At 39.9% G+C, this 22815-nt stretch overlaps 1 protein-coding gene across 2 annotated transcripts in view; it reads left to right on the forward strand.

Moving 5' to 3' along the window:
- AOPEP (aminopeptidase O (putative)) overlaps window positions 1–22815 on the forward strand; it is a 359340-nt gene that overhangs the window by 46092 nt on the left and 290433 nt on the right. For both annotated transcript variants that reach the window (XR_009564370.2, XM_030832878.3), the window contains exon 2: window positions 9837–10749. Coding sequence is in view for 1 of the 2 variants with exons in the window: in XM_030832878.3 (XP_030688738.2) it covers window positions 9974–10749 (776 nt within the window). In the remaining variant the exon portion in view is untranslated. The remainder of the gene's footprint in view (window positions 1–9836; window positions 10750–22815) is intronic.

Genomic DNA, 22815 nt, shown 5'->3' on the forward strand with positions numbered 1-22815 from the left:
CAACGAACTGCTTAGAAATATGGTTACTATTTGCTGAGAGAGGCCTTTCAAGGTGGCCAGATATATGCGTTTGCAACCACAGTCAGTTCAGTTCTTCCCTAAACATGGGACTGTGACCCTGATTGATGTCAGTGAGAGTTATGTACTTGCAGAGAAAAATGTTTAGATCATCCATGAATGCAAGGCAAAAAGGAAATAGGTGTAATAAGAAACAAGTTTTAATAGAGTTACACATTAAACATAACTTAGGATAGAAACCATGCGAAGGTGATGGTGATCTTTTGAGTCTTCTGGGCTTGCTTAAAAATTCTCCTTTTTTCTCCAAAGCTATTATACTCTGAATTGATTCTAGTCCACACAACTGAAAGAAGATAAAAAAGGTAGAGTGGGGTATGGAAGAGATTCTTAGCATTTGATTTATGACTTGGACAATATGAAGGAAATGGTCATGAGGATGAGAATTTCAAGGAAAAGTACCAGCAAGTGGAAGAGCCTCAGAAATTGACCTTGGGCAAATTGCTTTACCTCTCTGGACCTCATTGTCTTCATTGGTAAAACTAGAGTGTTAGAAGTGAGCCCTAAGGAATTTTTCAGCTTGAGAATTCAGTAAAGTAGACTAGTTAAAATGGACAATAGGACCAAACGTAGTTTTTGCTTGTTTGTTTTCTTTCCAGTTTCATTGAGATATAATTAACACATAATATTGTATTACTTTAAGGTGTACAACGTAATGCTTTGAGATATATATGGCTCCCACACTAAGTCATATTCTCCAGTTTAGTCTTCATCAATAATGTGATATTTTGGTCTCCCTTTGCCATATCCTCATCTTATTTCCCAGTATGTTCAGAATTTGAATGTGCAAGAAGAGTGCTGTTCATTTGGCTCTCTCAGACTCCAAAAGCTGGGATGCAGGGGGAAAAAATTGGCTTTGGTGAGAAGGGATTATTGGTTCCTCTGAATCTGGATAAGGCGATATGTTTCCTCTGAATCAGGAGATGGCACTAATTGTGAAGAACTAGAAATCCTTGAGGTATGGTGGAGTTTCAGGGATTCAAAATCATCTCAGTCAGGTAGGAGGCCAAATAATCAGCTGAGAATGAGTCATCAGGCATGGACTTGGAAAGTTAAAAGGAGAAAAGATTTATAATTGCCTCTATATGGAGTATACTCAAGAATCCACTGAAAGAGGTTTAGAGGTGGGGACCAAGATGGCGGAGTAGAAGGACCCTGAGCTCACCTCCTCTCACAACCACACCAAAATCACAACTATTTTAAGAACAACCATCAGTGAACAAGACCAGGACCTACCAGAAAAGATCTTCTACAACTAAAGACATAAAGAAGGACCCACAATGAAACGGGTAGGAGGGGCGGATTCACAATATAATCAACTCCCATACCCACAAACTGGAGAATAATTATAGTGCTTCCACAGGAGTGAGTGTTCTGAGCCCCACGTTGGGCTCCCCAGCTTGGGGGTCCTGCGCCAGGAAGACAAGCCACCAGAGCATTTGGCTTTGAAGGCCAGTGGGACTTAATTTCGGGAGTCCCAAAGGACTAGTGGGAAACAGAGACTTTATTCTTAAAGCACACACACAAAATCTCATATGCTCTGGGACCCAGGACAAAAGCAGTAATTTGATAGGAACCTGGACCAGACCTACCTGTGGTCTTGGAGAGTCTCTCAGTGAGGCGGGGGTCAGCTGTGGCTCACCGTAGGGACATAGACACTGGTGACAGCCATTCTGGGGAGCTGCTACTATGTGGACACTGGTGCTGGTAGGTGCCTTTGTGGAACCCTCCCTCTAGCTCAGTTCTAAGACCTGGCTGCACCCAACTGTTCGTTAGCACCTGTGTAGGGATGCCTCAGGCCAGGAAATGAACTGGGTAGGAACAAGCCCCACCCCTCAGCAGATGGGCTGCCTAAAGACTTCCTGAGCCCACAGCTACCTCTAGACATGCTTCTAGGCATGATTCTGCCCACCAGAGGGCCAGGACCCAGCTCCACACTCCAGGGGGCAGTCACCAGGTATAAGAAAACTATGATCCCACAGCCTATGGACCCAGCCTACCTACAGCAGGCCAGATCCTGCCCTGGGGCCAGCTGGGCCCTGTTCCTGCCCATTGTCAGGCAAACACAAGCTCTGGGATATCCCGGGTACTGTACCCAACTGTGTCAGGAACCAGCCCCTCCCCACCAGTGATCTGACACAAGCTGTGGGATCCCTGGGCCCTGTAGCCAGACTCCAGGACCCAGCTCTGTAAGCCAGTAGTCCAGCACTAACCCCAGAACCTGGCTTCACCCACCAGTGGGTAGACAACAGCCCTGGGGTCTACTGGACCCTGAGTCTGCCCACCAGTGAGCCAGCACTAGCCCAGAGGCCCCCTGGGGTTCTGCAGTCAGCTGCTTCATGACCAGGCCCAGCCAACCAGCAGCCAGAAGGCTCCACACAAGGCAGGGCCTGGCAACCAAGTGGATTAGGGGCCAACCAAGACTACCAGACCACCCACATAGTCAGCCTCCCGCAACAGAAGGACCCACACAGCCCTCATAGGGGAAACCCCTAGAACATATAGCTTGGATGATGAGACGGGGGTGCACTGCTGGGACACATAGGACTTCTCCTACAGAAGGCCACTTCTTTGGGGTCAGGAAACATAATTAACCTACCAAATAAATAAAAATACAGATAGCAACTCAGGCAAAATGAGGCATCAGAGGAGCCTGTTCCAGATGAAGGAAAAAGATAAAACCCCAGAAGAAGAACTAAGTGAAGTGGAGATAGACAATCTACCTGAGAAAGAGCTCAGGGTAATGATCATAAAAATGATCAAAGAACTTGGGAGAAGAATGTATGCACAGAGCAAGAAGTTAGAAGTTTTTAACAAAGAGTTATAAAGAAAAACCAAACAGAGATGAAGAATACAATAACTGAAATGAAAAATATACCAGAAGGAGTCAACAGTAGACTAAATGATACAGAGGAAGGGATCAGCAAGATGGAAGACAAAGTAGAGGAGATCACTGACATTGAACAGACAAAAGAAAAAAGAAAAAAACAGAAATGAAGACAGTTTAAGAGACCTCTGGGACAACATCAAGTGCACTAATATTTGCATTATAGGGGTATCAGAAGGAAAAGAGAGAGAGAAAGAGGCTGAGAACATATTTGAAGACATAATAGCTGGAGACTTCCCTACCCTGAGAAAGGAAACAGTCATCCAAGTCCAGGAAGTGCAGAGAGTCCCCTACAGGATTAACCCAAAGGGGAACACACCAAGACACATAGTCATTAAAATGACAAAAATTAAAAATAAAGAGAATATTAAAAGTAGCAAGGGAGAAGCAACAAATAGCATACAAGGGGACTCCCATGAGGATATCAGCTGACTTTTCAGCAGAAACTCTGCAGGCCAGAAGAGAGTGGCATGATATATTTAAAGTGATGAAAGGGAAAAACCTACAACCAAGAATACTCTGTGCAGCAAGGCTCTCATTCATATTTGATGGAGAGATCAAAAGATTTACAGACAAGCAGAATCTAAAAGGATTCAGCACCACCAAACCAGCTTTACAACAAATGTTAAAGGAACTTCTCTAGGTGAGAAAGAAAAGGCCACAGCTAGAAACAAGTAAAATTACAAAATGAAAAAGCTCATCAATAAAGGCAAACATAAAGGTAGGAAATCATCCATGCACAAAGCTAGTAGGAAGGTTAGAAGACAAAAGTAGTAAAATAATCTATATCCACAATAAGCAGTTAAGGGAGACACAAAACAATTAGATGTAAAATATGATATCAAAAATAGTAATCATGAGGGGAGGAGAGTACAACTGTTGGGTTGTTAAAATGCATTTGAAATTAACAGATCAACAACTTAATTATATATATATGCTGCTAAACAACCAGTGGCTCACTGAAGAAATCAAAGAGGAAATCAGAAAGTACCTGGAGACAAATGAGAATGAATACATGACTATCCAAAACCTATGGGATGCAGCAAAAGCAGTTCTAAAAGGGAAGTTTATAGCGATACAGGCTTACCTCAGGAAACAAGAAAAATCTCAAATAAACAACCTAACCCTATAGCAGATGAAAGCTCTTATATATAGAACGGATAAACAACAAGGTCTTACTGTGTAACACTATATTCAATATAGTTCAAGAGAACTGTATTCAATATCCTATGATACAACATAATAGAAAATAATATAAAAATGTGTATGTATGTATAACTGAATCACTTTGCTGTATGGCAGAAATTAACACAACATTGTAAATCAATTATACTTCAATAAAAAAAAGAATGGAAAAAAATAAAATATAGGTGAATTATATCACAATGAAGCTGGGAAAAAAGAAATAAAATAAAACATTATCATAACTTATAGGAAAAAAAAAAGCCAAAAAGCCCCTAACCCTATACCTAAAGGAACTAGGGAAAGAAGAATAGACAAAACCCAAAGATAGTAGAAGGAAAGAAATCATGAAGATGAGAGCAGAAATAAAGGAAATAGAAACTAAAACAATAGAAAAGATCAATGAAAGTAAAAGCTGGTTCTTTGAAAAGATAAACAAAATTGATAAACCTTTAGCTAGACTCATCAAGAAAGAAGGGAGAGGGCCCAGATCAATAAAACCAGAAATGCAAAAGAAGTTACAACCAACACCACAGAAATATGAAGGATCATGAGAGACTACTGTGAACAACTCTACTGTGAAAACTGGACTACCTAGAAGAAATGGACAAATTCTTAGAAATGTATAATCTCCCAAGATTGAACTGGAAGAAACAGAAAATATGAACAGACCAATTACCAGTAATTAAATTGAGTCAGTAATTTAAAAAATTCCAACAAGCAAAAGTCCAGGACCAGATGGCTTCACAGGTGAATTCTACCAAACATTTAGAGAAGAGTTAACACCTATCCTTCTCCAAATATTCCAAAATATTGTGGAGGAAGGAACACTTCCAAATGCATTCTATGGGACCAGCATTACCCTAATACCAGATAAAGATATCACAAAAGAAGAAAATTACAGGCCAATATCACTGATGAACCTAGATGCAGAAATCCTCAACAAAATATTTGCAAACTGAATCCAACAATACACTAAAAGGATCATACACAGTGATGAAGTGGGATCTATCCCAGAGATGCAAGGATTTTTCTATATCTGCAAATCAATCAATGTGATACATCACATTAACAAATTGAAGAATAAAAACCAGATGATCATCTTGATAGATGCAGAAAAGCTTTTGACAAAATTCAACATCCATTTATGATAAAAACTTTCCAGAAAGTGGGCATAGAGGGAACATATCTCAACATAATAAAGACCATATAGGACCTACCCACAGCTAACATCATACTCAACAGTGAAAAGCTGAAAGCATTTCCTCTGAGATCAGGAACAAGACAAGGATGCCCTTGTCTTGTTTTATTCATCATATTATTGGAAGCCCTGGCCCCAGCAATCAGAGAAGAAAAAGATATAAACAGAATCCAAATTGGAAAAGAAGAAGTAAAACTGTCACTATTTGCAGATGACATGATACTATTTGTAGAAAATCCTAAAGATGCCAGAAAACTACTACAACTCATCAATGAATTCAGTAAAGTTACAGGATATAAAATTAATATACAGAAATCTGTTGCATTTCTGTACACTAACAGCTGTCAGAAATAGAAATTAAAGAAACAATCCCCTTTACCGTAACATCAAAAATAATAAAATACCTAGGAATAAACTTACCACAGGAGGCAGAAGACCTGTACTCTGAAAACTATAAGACGCTGACAAAAGAAATTGAAGATGACACAAACAGATGGAAAGCTATACCATGTTCTTGGATTGGAAGAATCAGTATTGTTAAAATGACCATACCATCCAAGGCAATCTACAGATTCAATGCAATCCCTATCAAAATACCAATGGTATTTTTCACAGACCTAGAACAAAAAAAATTTTAATTTGTATGGAAACACAAAAGACCCCAAATAGCCAAAACAATCTGAGAAAGAAGAGTAGAGCTGGAGGAATCACACTCTCTGACATCAGACTATACTACAAAGCTACAGTAATCAAAACAGAATGGTATTGGCACAAAAACAGAATATAGACAAATGGAGCAGGATAGAATGCCCAGGAATAAAGTCACTAGTCTACAACAAAAGAGGCAAGAATATACCAGGGAGAAAAGAAAGTCTCTTAAATAAGTGGTTCTGGGAAAACTGGACAGCTACATGTGAAAGAATGAAATCAGAACGTTCTCTAACAGTGTACACAAAAATAAACTCAAAATGGATTAAGGACCTAAATGTAAGACCCAAAACCATAAAACTCCCAGAGGAAAACACAGGCAGAACACTCTGACATAAATCACAGCAATGTTCTTTTGGCTCTATCTCCTAAACAAAGGAAATAAAATCACAAATAATAAATGGGATCTAATTAAACTTAAAAGCTCTGTACAGCAAAGGAAAAAAAAACAAAAACAAAAGACAACCTACTAAGCCTACTAAATGGGAGAAAATATTTGCAAATGATGTGACTGATAAGGGGTTAATATCCAAAATATATAAACAGCTCATACAGTTCAACATCAAAAAAAAAAAAAAACCCAAAATCAAAACAACAACAACAACAAAAAACCAAACAAACAACCTGATTAAAAAATGGGCAGAGAAGACCTGAATAGACATTTATCCAAAGAGGAAATGCAGATGGCCAACAGGCACATGAAAAGATGCTGAACATCACTCATCGTCAGGGAAATGCAAACCAAAACCACAATGAGATATCACCTCACACCTGTCAGAATGGCTGTCATCAAAAAGAACACAAATAACAAATGTTGGAGGGGATGTGAAGAAAAGGAAACCCTTGTACACTGTTGTGGGAATGTAAATTGTTGCAGCCACTGTGGAAAACAGTATGTAAGTTTCTCAAAAAACTGAAAATAAAACTACCATATGACCCAGCAATTCCACTCCTGGGTATATATTCAAACAACAACAACAACAACGCTAATTGGAAAAGATTCACGCACCCCAGTGTTCTTAGCAGCATTACTTACACTTACCAAGATACAGAAGCCACGTAAATGTCCATTAACAGATAAAGAAGATGTGGTATACATATACAATGGAATACTATGCAGCCATAGAAAGGAGTGAAAATCTTGCCTTTTGTAACAATGTGGGTGGACTTCGACGGTATTATTCTAAGTGAAATAAGTCAGACAGAGAAAGGCAAATACTGTATGAGATCACTTATATGTAGAATCTGAAAAATTCTACAAACGAGTGAATATAACAAAAAAGAAGCAGGCTCACAGATATAGAGAACAAATTAGTGATTATCAGTGGGGAGAGGGAAGGAGGAGGGGCAACATAAGGGTAGGGGATTAAGAGGTATGAACAATTATGTATAAAATAAGCTACAATGATATATTGTACAACACAGGGAATATAGCCAATATTTTATAATAACTATAAATGGAGTGTAACCTTTAAAAGTTGTGAATCACTGAATTGTATACCTGTAGCTTATATAATATTGTTCATCAACTAGACTTCAATTCAAAAAAAAAAAGAATCTACTGAAGAGGACAAAAGGATTTCCAGTTAGGTTGACAAACAAAGTGACATTAACAGTCTTGGATGGGCAGGGCTCTAAGGCAGCCTAGGGACAGCCACGAGGGACAGAAGTGATGAAAACTACTCTATAGAATATATTTTATTAAATGATATTAACTTTCACAAGTAAATGAAGGAATCTATTAGGGTTAGACAATAAATGGTTTTATCTATATTATTAGAAATACTAAAGTATTCTTTTTCAAATTTGATAGTTTAGACAGCCACAAAGTTAAGCCTTGTCTTAATTGATTCAGGCTTTTCCTCGTGTGTGTATTCAGTTTTTTTTTTTATTAAAAAAAATTTTAATAGCCCAGTCAACAAAATACTGCATTACAGCAGCTCCAAACACCAGCAGGATGAAGTTTTAGCATCCATTGTTTCTGATTACATAGATATAGCCAGTAGCTTTATTGTAGTTTATTATTCATTATGTGACAAGTTCAATTGTTCTCATGCAGAAAAGAAAATACCCTGGCTTATTCCCTTTGCCCATTGACTTTTCTAGGATTAAAGTGAGTGCCAGCTTCTCCTTAAGGTAATCTCAGACTATTCTTTTACATCCCTGATTTCTCTCAATTCCTATCATTCTTAAAGTCAAAGTGTGTATTACCACATACAGTTTGGTGGGGATGGGGGAGGGAGAGTAGGGAGCAGGGAAGGATTTCAGGAGGCAATTGGACTTGAACTGTGTGGAGGGAGAAGAGAATTTGGCAGGTGGATATGGGAGGTGGGAGCCAGGAGCACTCCAGGTGTGGCACACTACTTGCCTCCAAAAAGCATGGAGGCAAGATGTCAGGTCATCTTTAGGGAGCAGTGTGCTGAGCAGGCCCTTTGACTAGAGGACAAGGATTCAAAGGGAGTGTGGTCTCCATGACTGGAAAAAATAGCCTGAAACCAGATTGTACAAGGCTGCAGGAAGCCAGCTTCTTTTAAGGATAGGTGAGATTTTGATGAGGAAATAGCCTGTAGAGAGGTAGAAAATGAAAGTTCAATAGTTTTGATTGTTGGAATGAGATTCTAGAAGGAAAGGAAATAAGAGTCTAGTAGATTGGCCGAAAAAGTTAGAAGGGAAGTGAGGAGGAGTTAAACAATAAAAATGGAGGGCTCAATTTTACTTGAAAAGTCAAGCAAGTAATGTTTTGCTGTTGATAAAAGAATACCTCTTGATATTTAGAAATACAAAAGTGATTTTATATAAATCTACTCTGTCAGAGTTTTTGTTTCTTTTTCCCTGCCATTTTTTTTTCCACTTTTGGTTAAAAAAAATATGCTGAAAGAAATTAGGTACACAACAGGGACTGAAATAATTTCAAATAATTTTTCTTTTAGCTGGATTGCTGTTATAAAATAGGACTACATTTTGATCAGAACTTTTATGAAGAACTTGGGCATTTTATTACAACATCTGTTTCCACGTTTTAATTTCTCTCCTTCCTTTTATAGGCATTTGCATACCTTTTTTTTTTTTTTCAGATGAGAAGACCTTTTCGTTTGCCACAAGAAGGCTATTATCCAGAATGTTAATGGGCTTTCAGCTATTAAGATGTAATGATATACCTTGAGTATTTAACTATAAATTTGAAAAATCTCCATGAACAATCTCAAAGGAATACTTAGAATGCACTCTTGGTAAATTGGCTCATTTTCCTGTAATTTACTGGAAGTGCTGATATGAGAGCAGTCCTAATGTGAAAAGTACAATAATCCCTGGAGTTACATTGTATGTATTAAATGATTACTCTCAAAGAATAAAACATATGAGACCATTTAGCCTTCATTCACATTTGTTACTTAGAATCACAGTAGAGAAACAATCCCTTCTCTTTTGGCGCACAAAATTAGAAACGATACATTTAATATCTTTTAAAACAAGAGGTACAGTGATGTTACACTTTTGCCTAACAATTGCTGTTTTCTGGAACAAGGACTGTTCTAGTTAGGAACATGATTCTTCTGGTTTTGTGGAGGCCCCTTTCATTCCATTGATAATTGAAATATTTTTAGAAACCCATAATGTAATTTTCTTTGATGTCAGTCAAAAAGATTAGTCTGCCTTCTAGCCATGAGCTTCTGCTACATTGGGGAATTATTTAAGGAGGTAGTCAACTTGCAGAAGCAGCAGTTGCAGGAGCAAAGGGTCTTGTTTGGAATTTTGTGTGATTGTGTTTTTCTTCTTTACCAGGGGACTGAAAGTTGTGGAACCCTAATTTGTGACATCGGGTGTTTTTTGGTAAGCAGCCATTTATGACTCTGGAAGATTGGGACTGACAGGAAGCCCCTTCTGAGATTTAAACAAAGTTCTCGAACAACACCTATACCATGGACATAAAGCTGGATCCTTCCCGAGATGACCTGCCTCTCATGGCCAACACCAGCCACATACTTGTGAAGCACTATGTACTGGATTTAGATGTGGATTTCGAAAGTCAAATCATTGAGGGCACCATAGTGCTTTTCTTCGAGTCTGGAAATAAATTCAAGAAACAGAGTAGTTCCACCGAGGAAACCTACCCATCAGAGTCAAACAAAGCCTGCAAATTTAGGACGCCTGAACCCTGCCATATTCCTGTAACAAATACAAGGACCGTCTCATCTAAAATGGGATATAATGATTTTGTAATCTGTGGTAAAGGTGAAAAAGATACGTCTGGTAAAGATGGTAACCATGACAACCAGGAACAGGCTTCTGGGATTTCTAGCTCAAAGTACTGCTGTGACGCAGGGAATCATGGGAGTGAGGATTTTTTGCTAGTGTTGGACTGCTGTGATTTATCTGTGTTAAAGGTTGAGGAGGTGGATGTTGCTGCTGTGCCAGGTATTGAAAAATTTACAAGGTCTCCCAAGCTCAGGAATCAGATTGTATGTGAACTCGTGGCTCTGCCTGCAGATCGTTGGAGGGAGCAGTTAGACTATTATGCTCGCTGCAGCCAGGCTCCTGGTTGTGGGGAACTCCTGTTTGACATTGACACTTGGAGCTTACAGATCAGGAAGACAGGGGTTCAGACAGCTACTGACTTTCCTCATGCCATAAGGATACAGTACACAACCAAACCCCAGGGGCGATCAGTTACGTGGACCTCAGACCAGAGTGGCAGGTAGGTTATCTGGGCACTCTGCAGTCCCCTGCCCATTAATCTTACACACTGGGAGGTGTGTAAAGACACTTCTCTTTATTGTGGCATTACCCATCTAACCTTAAATCCTTCGACCCACAGTGAAGCAGGTAAATTCCCAGGCATGCTGAACTCTTAATAGGATTACTTCCCTTAAGTCAGGATGAAAAGATTACTTTATTAAGCCCCCGTATTTCTGAGTTAGGAGACTGAAAGTCAGGTTTAATGGTTAAATGCCGAGCCTAGCTCTCTGTTGAGATCTCTGCTGGCAGCTTCCAGTACTGTAGATGGAAACGATATGTATCTTTGAGCAAATACTTTCTCAAAGTTCCTTCATATTCCCCCTGAGGGATTACATGGCTGCCAAGTTGGGTTGGTGTGAAGCCTGGCAAAGTGCTTCCAAATAAAGCCAGCTCCGCTTTGTGGCTTTCTTACTGTACCTGTCTCTTGGCAGCAATGCCTCCCTGGACTTTGTCAGTTATTATGTAATATGAACCCTCAAACACTGGAAGGATTTGGTTCTGAGGGTGACAGTCAGTCCTGCTGAGTCCACACTTGCCTCTTTGGCCATGATTCTGGGTATCTGACACCAAGGAGACTGCTGATTTTTTGTGTGGGGAGAAGGAATTGATGAGGCATCGATGTTCAGTGGGTGGGTATTTAGGCAGTCATTTGTTCTTTTCTTCTTGCCTGTCCTCTAACAGTTGTTCAGGGTTTTTAGAATTTGAGAATTTTCAAATCAAACTTTATTGATTCCTCATTATTCTACCTATTTCTTTGTGCTAATGTACTGCAAAGCAATACAATAATTATAGCAGATCTTGGTTGGAGGAGCGTTCATCTCTGTGAGCTTGTTTTCAGCGTCTTCTTTTATAGCGTTGGACTCCCTTAATGGAGGCAGTGGTCTCGGTAAATTGCTTACATCTCTCCCCCAACTCACCCCCCAAAAAACCTTCTAGATCATATTTTGAAAGCCATCACTTTGACTTTGAGCTCTCATTATCCCGTTCTTTGCCTCTAATCTTACCTCCTGCTCTGGTCTCCCTCCCTGCTCAGAATGAGTTTGCTTCCTGTCATTTCTGCTGGAGTCTGAGGTGGCCTTTGGGATAGTGCAGGGGTGGTGCACATTTACATCAGTACAAAAGCGTAGTGACTTATCTATAGAATAACTTGTTTGATATTCTTGGGAGTCTGCGAGGGAAAGAAATAGGTGTTCCTACTGTATCTTCAGATTTTTTTGAAATTATTGAAGATGGGCTTTTCAGTAAGATTTGACAATATACTGTCTCTGAATATTTAACTAGGAAATTCTAGATTTTATACTCTCAGATATTTCATTTTTGAATTAGAATAACGGGGAAGAAGAAACTATCGACAGTATTTAGAAGAAATTCTCAGTAATGGCCTCAAACATGGCTTTCTTCTTAGTGCTTACTACAAAGAAAGAGATTAGACTTGTGAATTACACTGCATGTAAAGTGTTGAGTAGGAATGAGTTATTGATAAATGCTGGTTTCCTTAAAGAAACTCAGAAGGTCCGTGGGCACATTTTGCTCCTGAAAGGTTGACTTGAATTTACTCTTGATGTCTCCTTTTCTGAAAATTCAGTAAAACACATGATCACAGCAGGAGTTTAAGGTGTATTTTTGGAAGTTTGTGATTATATGTTAGTAAATAAATGGCATTTATGCAGTCTTACAGGGATAAAAAATTTTTTTAATCCTCAAAGATTTTTTTTCTCCTTTTTCTTTTCTTTTTTTTTGGGGAATTTTATTATAGTCAAGATAATCTTCCATGAATGACCACCAAATCTCTCTATATAAATTTTCCCACATGCTTAAGAATAAATCTAGATATATACTGGTAACTGTTTGGATACTGTAAGGACTTAAAATGCCCAAGGATCCCAGGTTACTAGACAGAAATAATTGCTTAGTGATATGAGCAAATAGTAATCATCACGGTTACAATGCTTTATGAATATAATTGTGTGAAAATGTAAAATTTCACAATTGTGTGAAAAATATAACTGGGTAGAGCTTACTTCCTTCAAGGCATAGAGTCTACATTTATTAAACTAAAGTAGTGGTTACATTTTTACCCTTGAATGGCAGAATACTATCCATATGCCTACTATAAATTCTTAGTCTGGATGAGAAACTTTTTATTCCCATTTTACAAATAGGAAAATTGAATAAAGTTACTGAAAGCTCCTACAAAAATCCATGTGTTAATTGTGAAAGGGAGCTATGTTTCTTACTTTTGATTTTTACCATGTCCTTTATTGTATGCAAAGATTTCAATACCTTTAAAAAAACAAATTATATTAGCTTTCAATAAACTTCTATTTTTAAGTAGATACTAGACAGAAACTTAAGAAAAGCTCTAAACTGGTACTTTTCCTTTCAAGTTCCATCAGTGGCTTCTCCCCTTCCCACTCTTATCCTACCCTTTGTTGAGAATAAAACTTGTTATTTTGTTTGATAATATGTAAATAAATAATCAAGAGGTCAGAGGATCCTAGGATGAAATGTAAAATGTGACAGAACAATCTAGCTATATTAAAAATGTATGAAACAACCTCACTGAAGGGAGTAGAGGAAAAAGATACTGACCTAAGTAACTTCGGAAATGAGTTGAATCTGTAAGGCTAAAGGCAAAAGGAACTGTACATAAATACTGTACTGTAGTTGATAGAGTTGTTTCCCATAGGGGTACAGGTTAACAATACTGGTACCACTGTATATATATCCTGGAATTGAGCAATTTAGTAAATGGGTGCAAGTGATGGGAGCCAGGTTTCTCACTGCTGAAGTGGGAGATTACAGATGAGCAAGGGGAGGAGGCTAGAATGATCCATGTGGAAATGGATTAGAATTGGAGACATCACTATGAACTCATGTTTAGCATACTATAGATACAGATGGTTGCATATAGAAATAATTATAGATATGGTTGTTCGCAAGTGATAGCATACACACATATATTTCCTTGTTTGTCAGCTGAGTGGGTTTAGAAGCAGTGAGTGTACCCTAGCGCCTGGATCTTGGCTTCTAATATATTCTCCAGTAAAGGAACCAGGGCTTCTTGGAGAAACGGCTGGGACTGGGGCAGGCAACATGCAAGATGAAGCTGGAGCATCTATAGTGCCAGAAAATAAGGAAATGCTCAAAGAGCAGCAACAAGAACCCAGAATTACGTGTGTCTGTCAAAGTCCAAGGAGCCATCTGAAAGAACTCCTAATGACTCAAACTGAGCAACAAAATAAAATAGTTTTAATAGAGCAGAAAGTAACACACCATTGTAAAGCAATTATGCTCCAATAAAGATGTTTAAAAAAAGTAACAAAACAAAACAAAAACTAGTTTTGGATGATAACCCAAAGTATAAAATAAATAACCATGAGTCCATACTAATATAAAACAGTGATTGACTTAAATAAACAAATGGAGGAGAATAGCCAAATCCATGGTGCAAAAGAAGTCCAAGTTATATAGATACTCTGCCCTTATCGTGGTAGAGCATAACTCCTCACTCCTTAAGTGTGAGCTATTCATAGTGACTTCCTTCCAAAGATGACAGTGTGGAAAGGGGGAAAAAGTAAATTTCCATTGGAGAAATCTGACAAACGTGACCTCGGCAAGGAGATCAAAGTTAACATCAACAGTGATGAGTCACATTGATAGTATGCACCCTTGGTATGGTGTGATGCAAATGGCATCTTTGTGACCTTCTTCCCCAAAACCCATAACCCCAGTCTAACCAAGAGAAAAACATGAGATAAATCAGACTTTCAACAAAATACCTGACCAGTACTCCTCAAAACTCTCAAGGCCAACATAAATAAAGTCTTCAGAAACTGTCACAGTCAAGAGAAGCCTAAGGATGATGATTAAAATTAATGTAGTAACCTGGTATAGAAAAGGGACTTTAGAGGAAAACTAATGAAATCTGAGTAGTTTAGTTAATGTCTGGACTTTAGTTAATAATAATGTGTCAACTGTGACAAATATACTAATGTAAGTTGTAGGGCAAACTGGGTATGGGATATATGGGGACTGTGTTTTATCTTTGTACTTTTAAAAATAAATCTAAAACTGATCAAATAAAAAACTCATTAAAGAATAAACTTCAAATTTGAAAAAAAATCATCATCTTTCCATCCTGAAATTCCTCTTTCATAAGAGCTCTCATCCCACTTTTACCAAGTAGCAGTGTTCTCTGGACAAGAACTGAAAATGTATTTGCAGCTATAAAAGAGTATTTCTTTAAATCATTGTTAATCATTTCTTCTTCCTCATTGTTATTCTAGTTCTAAAATGAAATAGCTGGAAATATAAAAACTACATTTTCTTACTTTGTTTTTACATTTTCTGGGCTTCCCTGGTGGCGCAGTGGTTGAGAGTCCGCCTGCCGATGCAGGGGACACGGGTTCGTGCCCCGGTCCGGGAAGATCCCACATGCCGCGGAGCGGCTGGGCCCGTGAGCCATGGCCGCTGAGCCTGCGCGTCTGGAGCCTGTGCTCCACAACGGGACAGGCCACAACAGTGAGAGGCCCGCGTACCGCAAAACAAACAAAACTACATTTTCTTACGTTGTTTTAGCCATTGTGGGGTTCTGGCTTCTCTTGAACCTAAGTGCTCTTTCTTGCCTCCAGCATTCAGATACTGGATTTTAGGTGACCTTTAAAACTGACTGATGAAATAACCACATACTTAACAATATGATACATGCTTCTTGGAAACAATGTTTACTTTTTTGTGGTGTGTGAGTATGTGTGCCCTTTGAAAATATTTTGATGAGACCTGGAACAGTCAAGAATGTGTAATGGTGTACTTGCTAAGCTAGACAGGAAGAGGCCTTAATATCTTTTTGATTCCAGAGCCTCAACATACTTAAGAAAAAAAATCTTTAAAAAAATGGAAATCTTTATTCAAAGTTTATGTACTTTCTGCATTTTCCTGCCTTTTTTCCATTCCAGTGAATAAAATGTTATTTAAAACCAAAGCATTTTTTTCTGTTAACCCATTCCTTTTTCCCTTTGGATCATTATAATAGTTGTGGAACCAGCCAAGTGGTCTAGGAGATCTTGCTTAAGCTGATGACATCACTGAACATGAGTTGAATGGAGGGGAAATTCAGTTAAACATAGGAAATTTATTTTAAAAACTATAATTATTTGGGTCATTGTTAAAGGTAGCTGACTAGGAAAATACATTATAACTTAAAGTGATATTAAAATTTAAAATTTCCTAGATCAGTATGATGTTTCTTTGTTTTAGATAAAGCCAGAATGATGTTGGCAAAATACTAAGGAGGGAATGATTTTTTTAAATTATATTTATTGTTCAGCTGTTGGACCAAGGACGATGTAGACCTTTGGAGTATTTTTAGTTTGATATCGAAACCAGATGTTAAAACATGTCCCCCCACCACACATACACACACACAAACACGAAAATAGTTTCATTGTTTTGTATCTTACTATTAAGTTTTAAAATTAAAAGAATGAGCAGAAGATATTTTAGAAGAGATTTCAGGTCTAAAATGAACATTTCTGTAATTAATACCTTTTTTCCCCCCTACTTGCATCAAGAAACCAATGTAAAATTCATGAGAACTGGAGGGGAAATACCCATTAATTCTATAATATCATAGTATAACTGCAAAGGAGGAATTGATAATCCCAAACATGAAAATGTTTGGAAGTGTTCCTTTTCAGCCTCCTTATCCCCTTGCTGCACTGTCTAGATGGATCTCTGTTTCTCAGTATCCCAGTTGAGTCTTGCGAGAAAAGGCAATGATGGACTGTCTTAATTTAAACAAGTAACAAAAATGACCAACCAAACAACAACAACAAAAAACCATGAATCACCAAACATCAACAGAAGATAACAAATCAAAATGACCTATAACCAAAAGCCTGGAGTGTTGAAAAGAATCTAAAAAGTGAGAGCCAAGAGAACTGAGTACTCAGAGCTGGGCTGCCAACTAGCTATGTGACTTCAGATAAGTCATTTTACATCTCTGGAGCTTAATTTCCTCGTGTGTAAAATGAGAAAACTCCGTGAGAGGACCTCCAAATGTTTTCCATACATGAAATCCTACACTCACAAGGGACTTCCAGATGAAAAATACTATCTTTGCCTGTACAAACAGCTTGCTTATTTTGCACCCAAAACACCTCTGTTAAAGGAGAGGTGACTTTCTGACTCAAAGCCACTTTCAGTCCAGTCCATTTTGACCATACACAAAATCTATCCAAGTCAAAGCAGCATTCTCCTTGAACTTGCCATATATGTTTATTATGATTGGTGAGTCACAGTTTTGGTGACTGTGCCATGAAGAAGAATGATAATAAAGAAGGGGTGTGTGTGAGAATGTGTGTGTGTGTGTGTGTGTGTGTGTGTGTAGGGGCGAGAGAGAGTTGTGGTTGACACTTCCTGTTTTAGTAGTCTGCTCTTGGTTTTTGTGTAACAAGAAAGCAAGAGGGTTTCTTACCTACAATGGAAATTGTAACTTAGGTTTAATGAGAACATGGAGCCATAAAAAAGATCGGGTGCAGGAAGGAGTACAGACGGAAAGGAATTAGAGGAGGCCTGAAGACTTTGTAACTCTGGGGAGTTTATAAAAGAATCTGACCCACTGAGCTGTCACATCTGTGGTCCCCTGGCTTCCAGTGACCAGATCAGTGTGGGAAAACATCCCATCAAGCCACACCCACAGCAACAGGGGGCTCATCACCTCCTACCCGAGTCTGTTGAAGCAGCCCTCTCCCCAGTTGTTGATCTGTGATAATCAAGTCTCTGAAAATAGGTGATTTTTATGGAAAGTGGTGAAACTTGAAACATTTTTTTAAACTAAAAATAACCCCCTTTCACTCCGACCGCAAAAAGACATGCATATAGTAAACTGAAAATAAAGAAAATATATGGTTTGAATCTATTCCCTACAAGTTTTATAGATGGCTTTAAAGATGGCTCCTCCCAAAAAGACAAGCAAACATGTTAGTTTAGTTGATGTCTTAGTCGATTTGGGCTGCTACAACAAAATACTGCAGAGCGAATGGTTTATAAACAAGAGAAAATTATTTCTCACAGTTCCGGAGGCTAGAAGTTGGAAATCAGGATGCCAGCATGGTTAGGTCCTGGTTAAGGCCCTCTTTTGTGTTGCAGACTGCCGACTTCTGGCTGCGGCCTCACATGGTGGAAGGGGCTAGGAAGCTCGGTCTGGCCTCTTATAAAGGCATTAATCTCATTCATGAGGGTTGTGCCCTTATGACCTAAGCACCTCCCAAAGACCCCACCTCCTAATACCATCACTTTGGGCATTAAGATTTCCCATATGAATTTGGACGGACACATTCAGACCATAGCAGCATAGTGTATCTTATCCTCATTTGACTATTCCGCATACACACAAGAAGCTGAAGTAATTGTAACTCTGACAGGTTCTTCCTCAATTTAGAAGTTCTTTCAACGCAACAAGCCACGGGCCTGCCTGTGACCCCCATCTTACCCTGTTTTCTTTCTGATTTTCAGTGGCCTCCTCCCATTCCCACAACTCCTGTGCAGTTAGTCTGGGCTCTCCAGGGGGGTCTTCCATGCGGGTGGGTATCCCAGGGCATGTAGAACGAGCCCTGGTGAAAGAGAGTTTTCCTTTTCATGTTGGAAGAAATTGTTCAGTTGGGAAATAATGAAGTTATAAACATCAGAATTGCAGGCTGGCGCCTAAACATCTATCCCATAAGCATTTTAGCAACATGGCCGAGGTGTAAGGCTGTGCATGTTGAATAAACACAGCTGCATTTCCTTCGGTGATTACATACCCAGATAACTGCAGAGCATGTTTATAAATGCACATAGATTTTCCTCCCCTCTTGGGACACAGGGGCGGCGGGAGGGAGGGGTGGGGAATGTGTGTGTGGTAGGAGTCACCACGTAGAGAGTATGATTTTCAGGAGGGTTTAACTCCATGAAGACCTTATGTCGACCAGTTCTCCACTTTCTGTCGGATGCCCAAAATTCCACCACTAGACCTTTATCCGGGGATTAAAGGTTTCATCCCTGTTAAAATGTAGTTACTTAACTTTAGATTGTTTTAGACATTTGCACCATGACGTATGACATGCATAAGAATATCAGATTGTGAAAGCTGAAAAAGCCATCGGTTATGAAGTCACTGGCACTCTGTTTGAGTGTGTTGAGGAGAGAGGAGTGAAGCTGCAGCTGAGAAAGAAGAAAAGGCCAAGAAGGGAGTAGACTGGGAACATGAAGGGAATCTACATTTTCAAGAAATTTTGCCTAGGATTGTTTTCCTATTTCTGAAAACATTCCAATAAGAAAGTGATTCAGTCATATCAGACAAGGGTATATTTATGGGTGTGGCTTTTAGACAGATGAATGGATCTATACTTTCAGAGTTATAGCTCTAGAGACCAAGTGGAAAGCTAGAAAGAAAACTTTGGCAGAAAGGATGCCCCAGCCATATAAAGAGGGGAGAGAAAGAGACTTGTGGGGACAGTGGGAGGATTGGAGATGAGAGCTTCCTGGGATCTGGCCAGGCATCTAATCCCCTTGGTGGGAAACTTCAGGCGCCAATGCAAAATGAGCCTTCAAGAGGATGGCAGGGGATCAGGACAAAACTCTAGAACAAAATATCTAGAACTAGGCTGTTTAGAGGGGGAAATAATAGAGAACTGGGGAGGAAATGATGGTGATAACATGCTTTTTTAAATCCAGTCAATGGAAGGATTCCCTCCCCACCTCCCTATTTGTGTACGATACCCAGACTCAGATCTGCCTGCAGCCTCAGTAACTTACTACTTCATAACATCATCATTTCTAAATTTCTGAGATAGATCTAATTTCAGACACTCAGTCCCATTGTTGGACACTATACTGTTTGGGGTTAGGAAATTGAGGTCTCTGTGTCCGTACAAGTGTCCTTTGCCATATGGTATGTAAAGCCCTTTCTATGCAAATTAAACAGGTAGGAACTCTCCTTCTCCCTTGTCCCTTCCTGTGACCTGCTTGGTACCCTTAGTTTCTTCTCTTGTTTAATAGCTTCATGATCCATCTTCTCCCTTGAGGCAGAAACCTGAGAAAATTCTGTTATCTATTGCTGCATAACAAATTACCTCAAAACTAAACAGCTTAAAAGAACAAAACTTAAACACAGTTTCTGAGAGTCAGAAATCCAGGAGCAGCTTAACTGGGTTGTTCTGGCCCAGGATCTCTTACAGTGTAGCAGTCAGCTGTCTGCCGGGGCCACAGACATCTCAAGGCTTGGCTGGAGCTGGAAGATCCTCTTCCAAACTCACATGCAAGGTTGTTGACAGGCCTCAGATCCTCACTGACTGTGGGCTAGAGGCCTTCGTTCCTACTACGTGGGCTCCTCCATAGACTGCCTGAGTGTCCTCATGACATGGCCCCCCCTGCCCTGTCCTGAGGAAGTGAGGAGACACAGAGGAAAACCCCTAAAACAAAAGTCACAGATTTTTAAATAATCTGATCTCACAAGTGACATCACTTCTGCCATAGCCATCGGTCACACAGGCCAACCTGATACAATGTGGGAGGGGGCTACACAGGGGTGTGAATACCAGGGACAGGGGTCATTGGGGTCCATCTTGAAAGTTGGTTACCTCAGAGAGGCCTCTGTTCCTTTTCCTGCAGCAAATCATTATGTCCTTCTGATTCTTCCTCTGCAGTGTTTCTCACATATGACCTCATCTCAAATCTGATTGTTTCTTCTGGAAAGAGGTAGGGAGGCTGATGGAGGAAGCCTTGGAGACCACATACCTAAGGGCACAGGTGGAATGCATAATAATATACCAGCATGACCTCCAACCCAAGCTTATCGGGAGAAGGAGAGCAAACATCTGGGCAAGCCAGTCTTTTGGGGGAGGATTTGCTCCCTGTGCAGGGAAGGGAAGACCTGTAGCACCAGAGTCACCCGAGGGAAATGAGGTGCTGCGTGCAAAGGCAAGAGAGCACAGATACTTTCAGACTTGGCCTAAATACCCTAGGACTTAGGACCATAATATGGGGTCAGCTTCCCCTGTGCACAAGGCAGAGAAAGTCTTAGGCGATCTCTAGGCAAGGGCCTCCCACTTCCTGTGAGCATCACAAATAGGTTTATCTCCACAAGTCTACTTAGATTGGAAGTGGATTCCTAAAGCTCATGAGCTGAGCAAAATTGTGGGATCCATTCTGCTTCAGTGAGAAAGAAAGCCTTGATTCTCAATGGCTGCCATGGTCAGAGGAAGAGGAGTTATACCTGCCATTTGGCCAGTGGCAATATACTCCCTTTCCACTGACCATACGTTTCCTCTTGGGATCCTTCCCTAAGATGGGGCTTTTGGGGAAAAACAGGTGGAATTTTCAGAACTTGAGCTGCTAAAGCATTCCCCCCCCCACCCCAGGCAACCACAACCAGCAGCCCCGCCTAGGAGGAGGTGGCTTTAGGCAACTTTGTCATTAGGTTCTCAAACAACCTGAAGTTGGGCAGTTAACTAAGGCTAAGTCAATTAACCAGGGATCCAAGGGGACCAGGGTGGGAGCTCAGCACTCACTGAAATCGATGGGGGATTCTGGGCCTTCCATGAAAATTTGCCTTTGTTCTTGTATCTATGTTTCTGGGACATCATCATAGGTTTATGGACCAGAACAGACAATAGAAGTCACATACCTGCCCCCATCCCCATTTTGCATATGACTCAGAGAGGTCAAGGGACTTTTCCATAGCCATTTAATGAGTTGGTAACCCAGCCAGGACTAAAGTCTTCTGAATTTCTAATCTTCTTTCTCTGCCTCATGTCAATTCTATGAGTTATCACAGCATATACACTTCTAGGAGGTAGACTGCCTGTTTGCTCTAAGGTCCATTTTCTGCTCTTATTATGATCTCTGAATGACAAGGAACCTCATTTCTCAGGCTGCCTCGTCTTCTGGCTTCCTGTCAGGTTTGGCCAATGCGGGGCATTGATGGAACATTTGAGAGTTGGCGAGAAACAAGGTATTTCCTCCCCTCTTTCTGCTTCTTTTGGCATCTCCATCAATGACTGAGTCTCCCTGGTCCCAGCACCCATTGGACATTCCCCACTGTGACTCTGGCTTCTGTCAAATGACCCTGTAACACCCAGTAACAGTACCTCCTCCAACCTGCAGAGTCACAGCTCCTTACCACTGTGGCTAATCTCTGAGTTGCCTCACTCTCCCCTGTTTGGCTTCTCAGCACTTCTATTACTTGTATGACCAATTCCCTATATTAAATTACCTCTGTTTATTAAGTCCTAGACTGGTTTCTTTTTCCTTCCTGGACCCTGACTGATGGAGTGGGGCCATCATTCTGTGTGTTCTTGCTTATTGTAAGAACACAATAAATGTTCAGTCATAACAATGTTAACTAAAAAGGAAAACCAGTTTATGCGAGAGAGGTAGTGCTCTGCTCTATTATTTACTCTATAAATCAAGCTGATTAAAACTATATCATATTTGCCATAACTCCTGAAAAGCAAAAAGTAGAAACATTTTCCTAAGACATCTTCCTGAGGGTCAGTCTGTACCTTCTCTGTGGTGTTAAAAGAATAGATTTCTTTGATCTCATAGATTTTTTTTTCCATTTCTGTCTGTGACTTAATCATGGAAGGGATTGTTCTTGGTATGTGTGGGTTTGTGTTTTTTAACTGTAGCAGAATGAGCCCTAATGTGATGCCGTTGGTTTCCTACACTTGCTTTGGTAACAGCTCTGCACTTGGCCTTCCCGTCACAAGCCTGGTTGTTGTGACCTGCAGTCCTGTTGATATGCCAACCCCTGTTCTTGGCCTCCACACAAGGATTCCCACAAGGGTTCCATTTTGAGGTGGTGGTTTCCAAGATTGGGGGTATCTGTCCGCCAGCACTGGATTTGAGACCACCGGCTTGTTTGTTCTAAGTATTAATATCTCAGTGATCGCTAAACATATTTTCTTTTCCAGAATATTTTCCACAATTTTTTAAGAATGTCTCTAGAACTTTTTTCTTTCGAAGGCCTAAGGGCCTAAAG

This window comes from Globicephala melas, chromosome 6, assembly GCF_963455315.2.
Source record: "Globicephala melas chromosome 6, mGloMel1.2, whole genome shotgun sequence".
Classification (NCBI taxonomy): Eukaryota; Metazoa; Chordata; class Mammalia; order Artiodactyla; family Delphinidae; genus Globicephala; species Globicephala melas.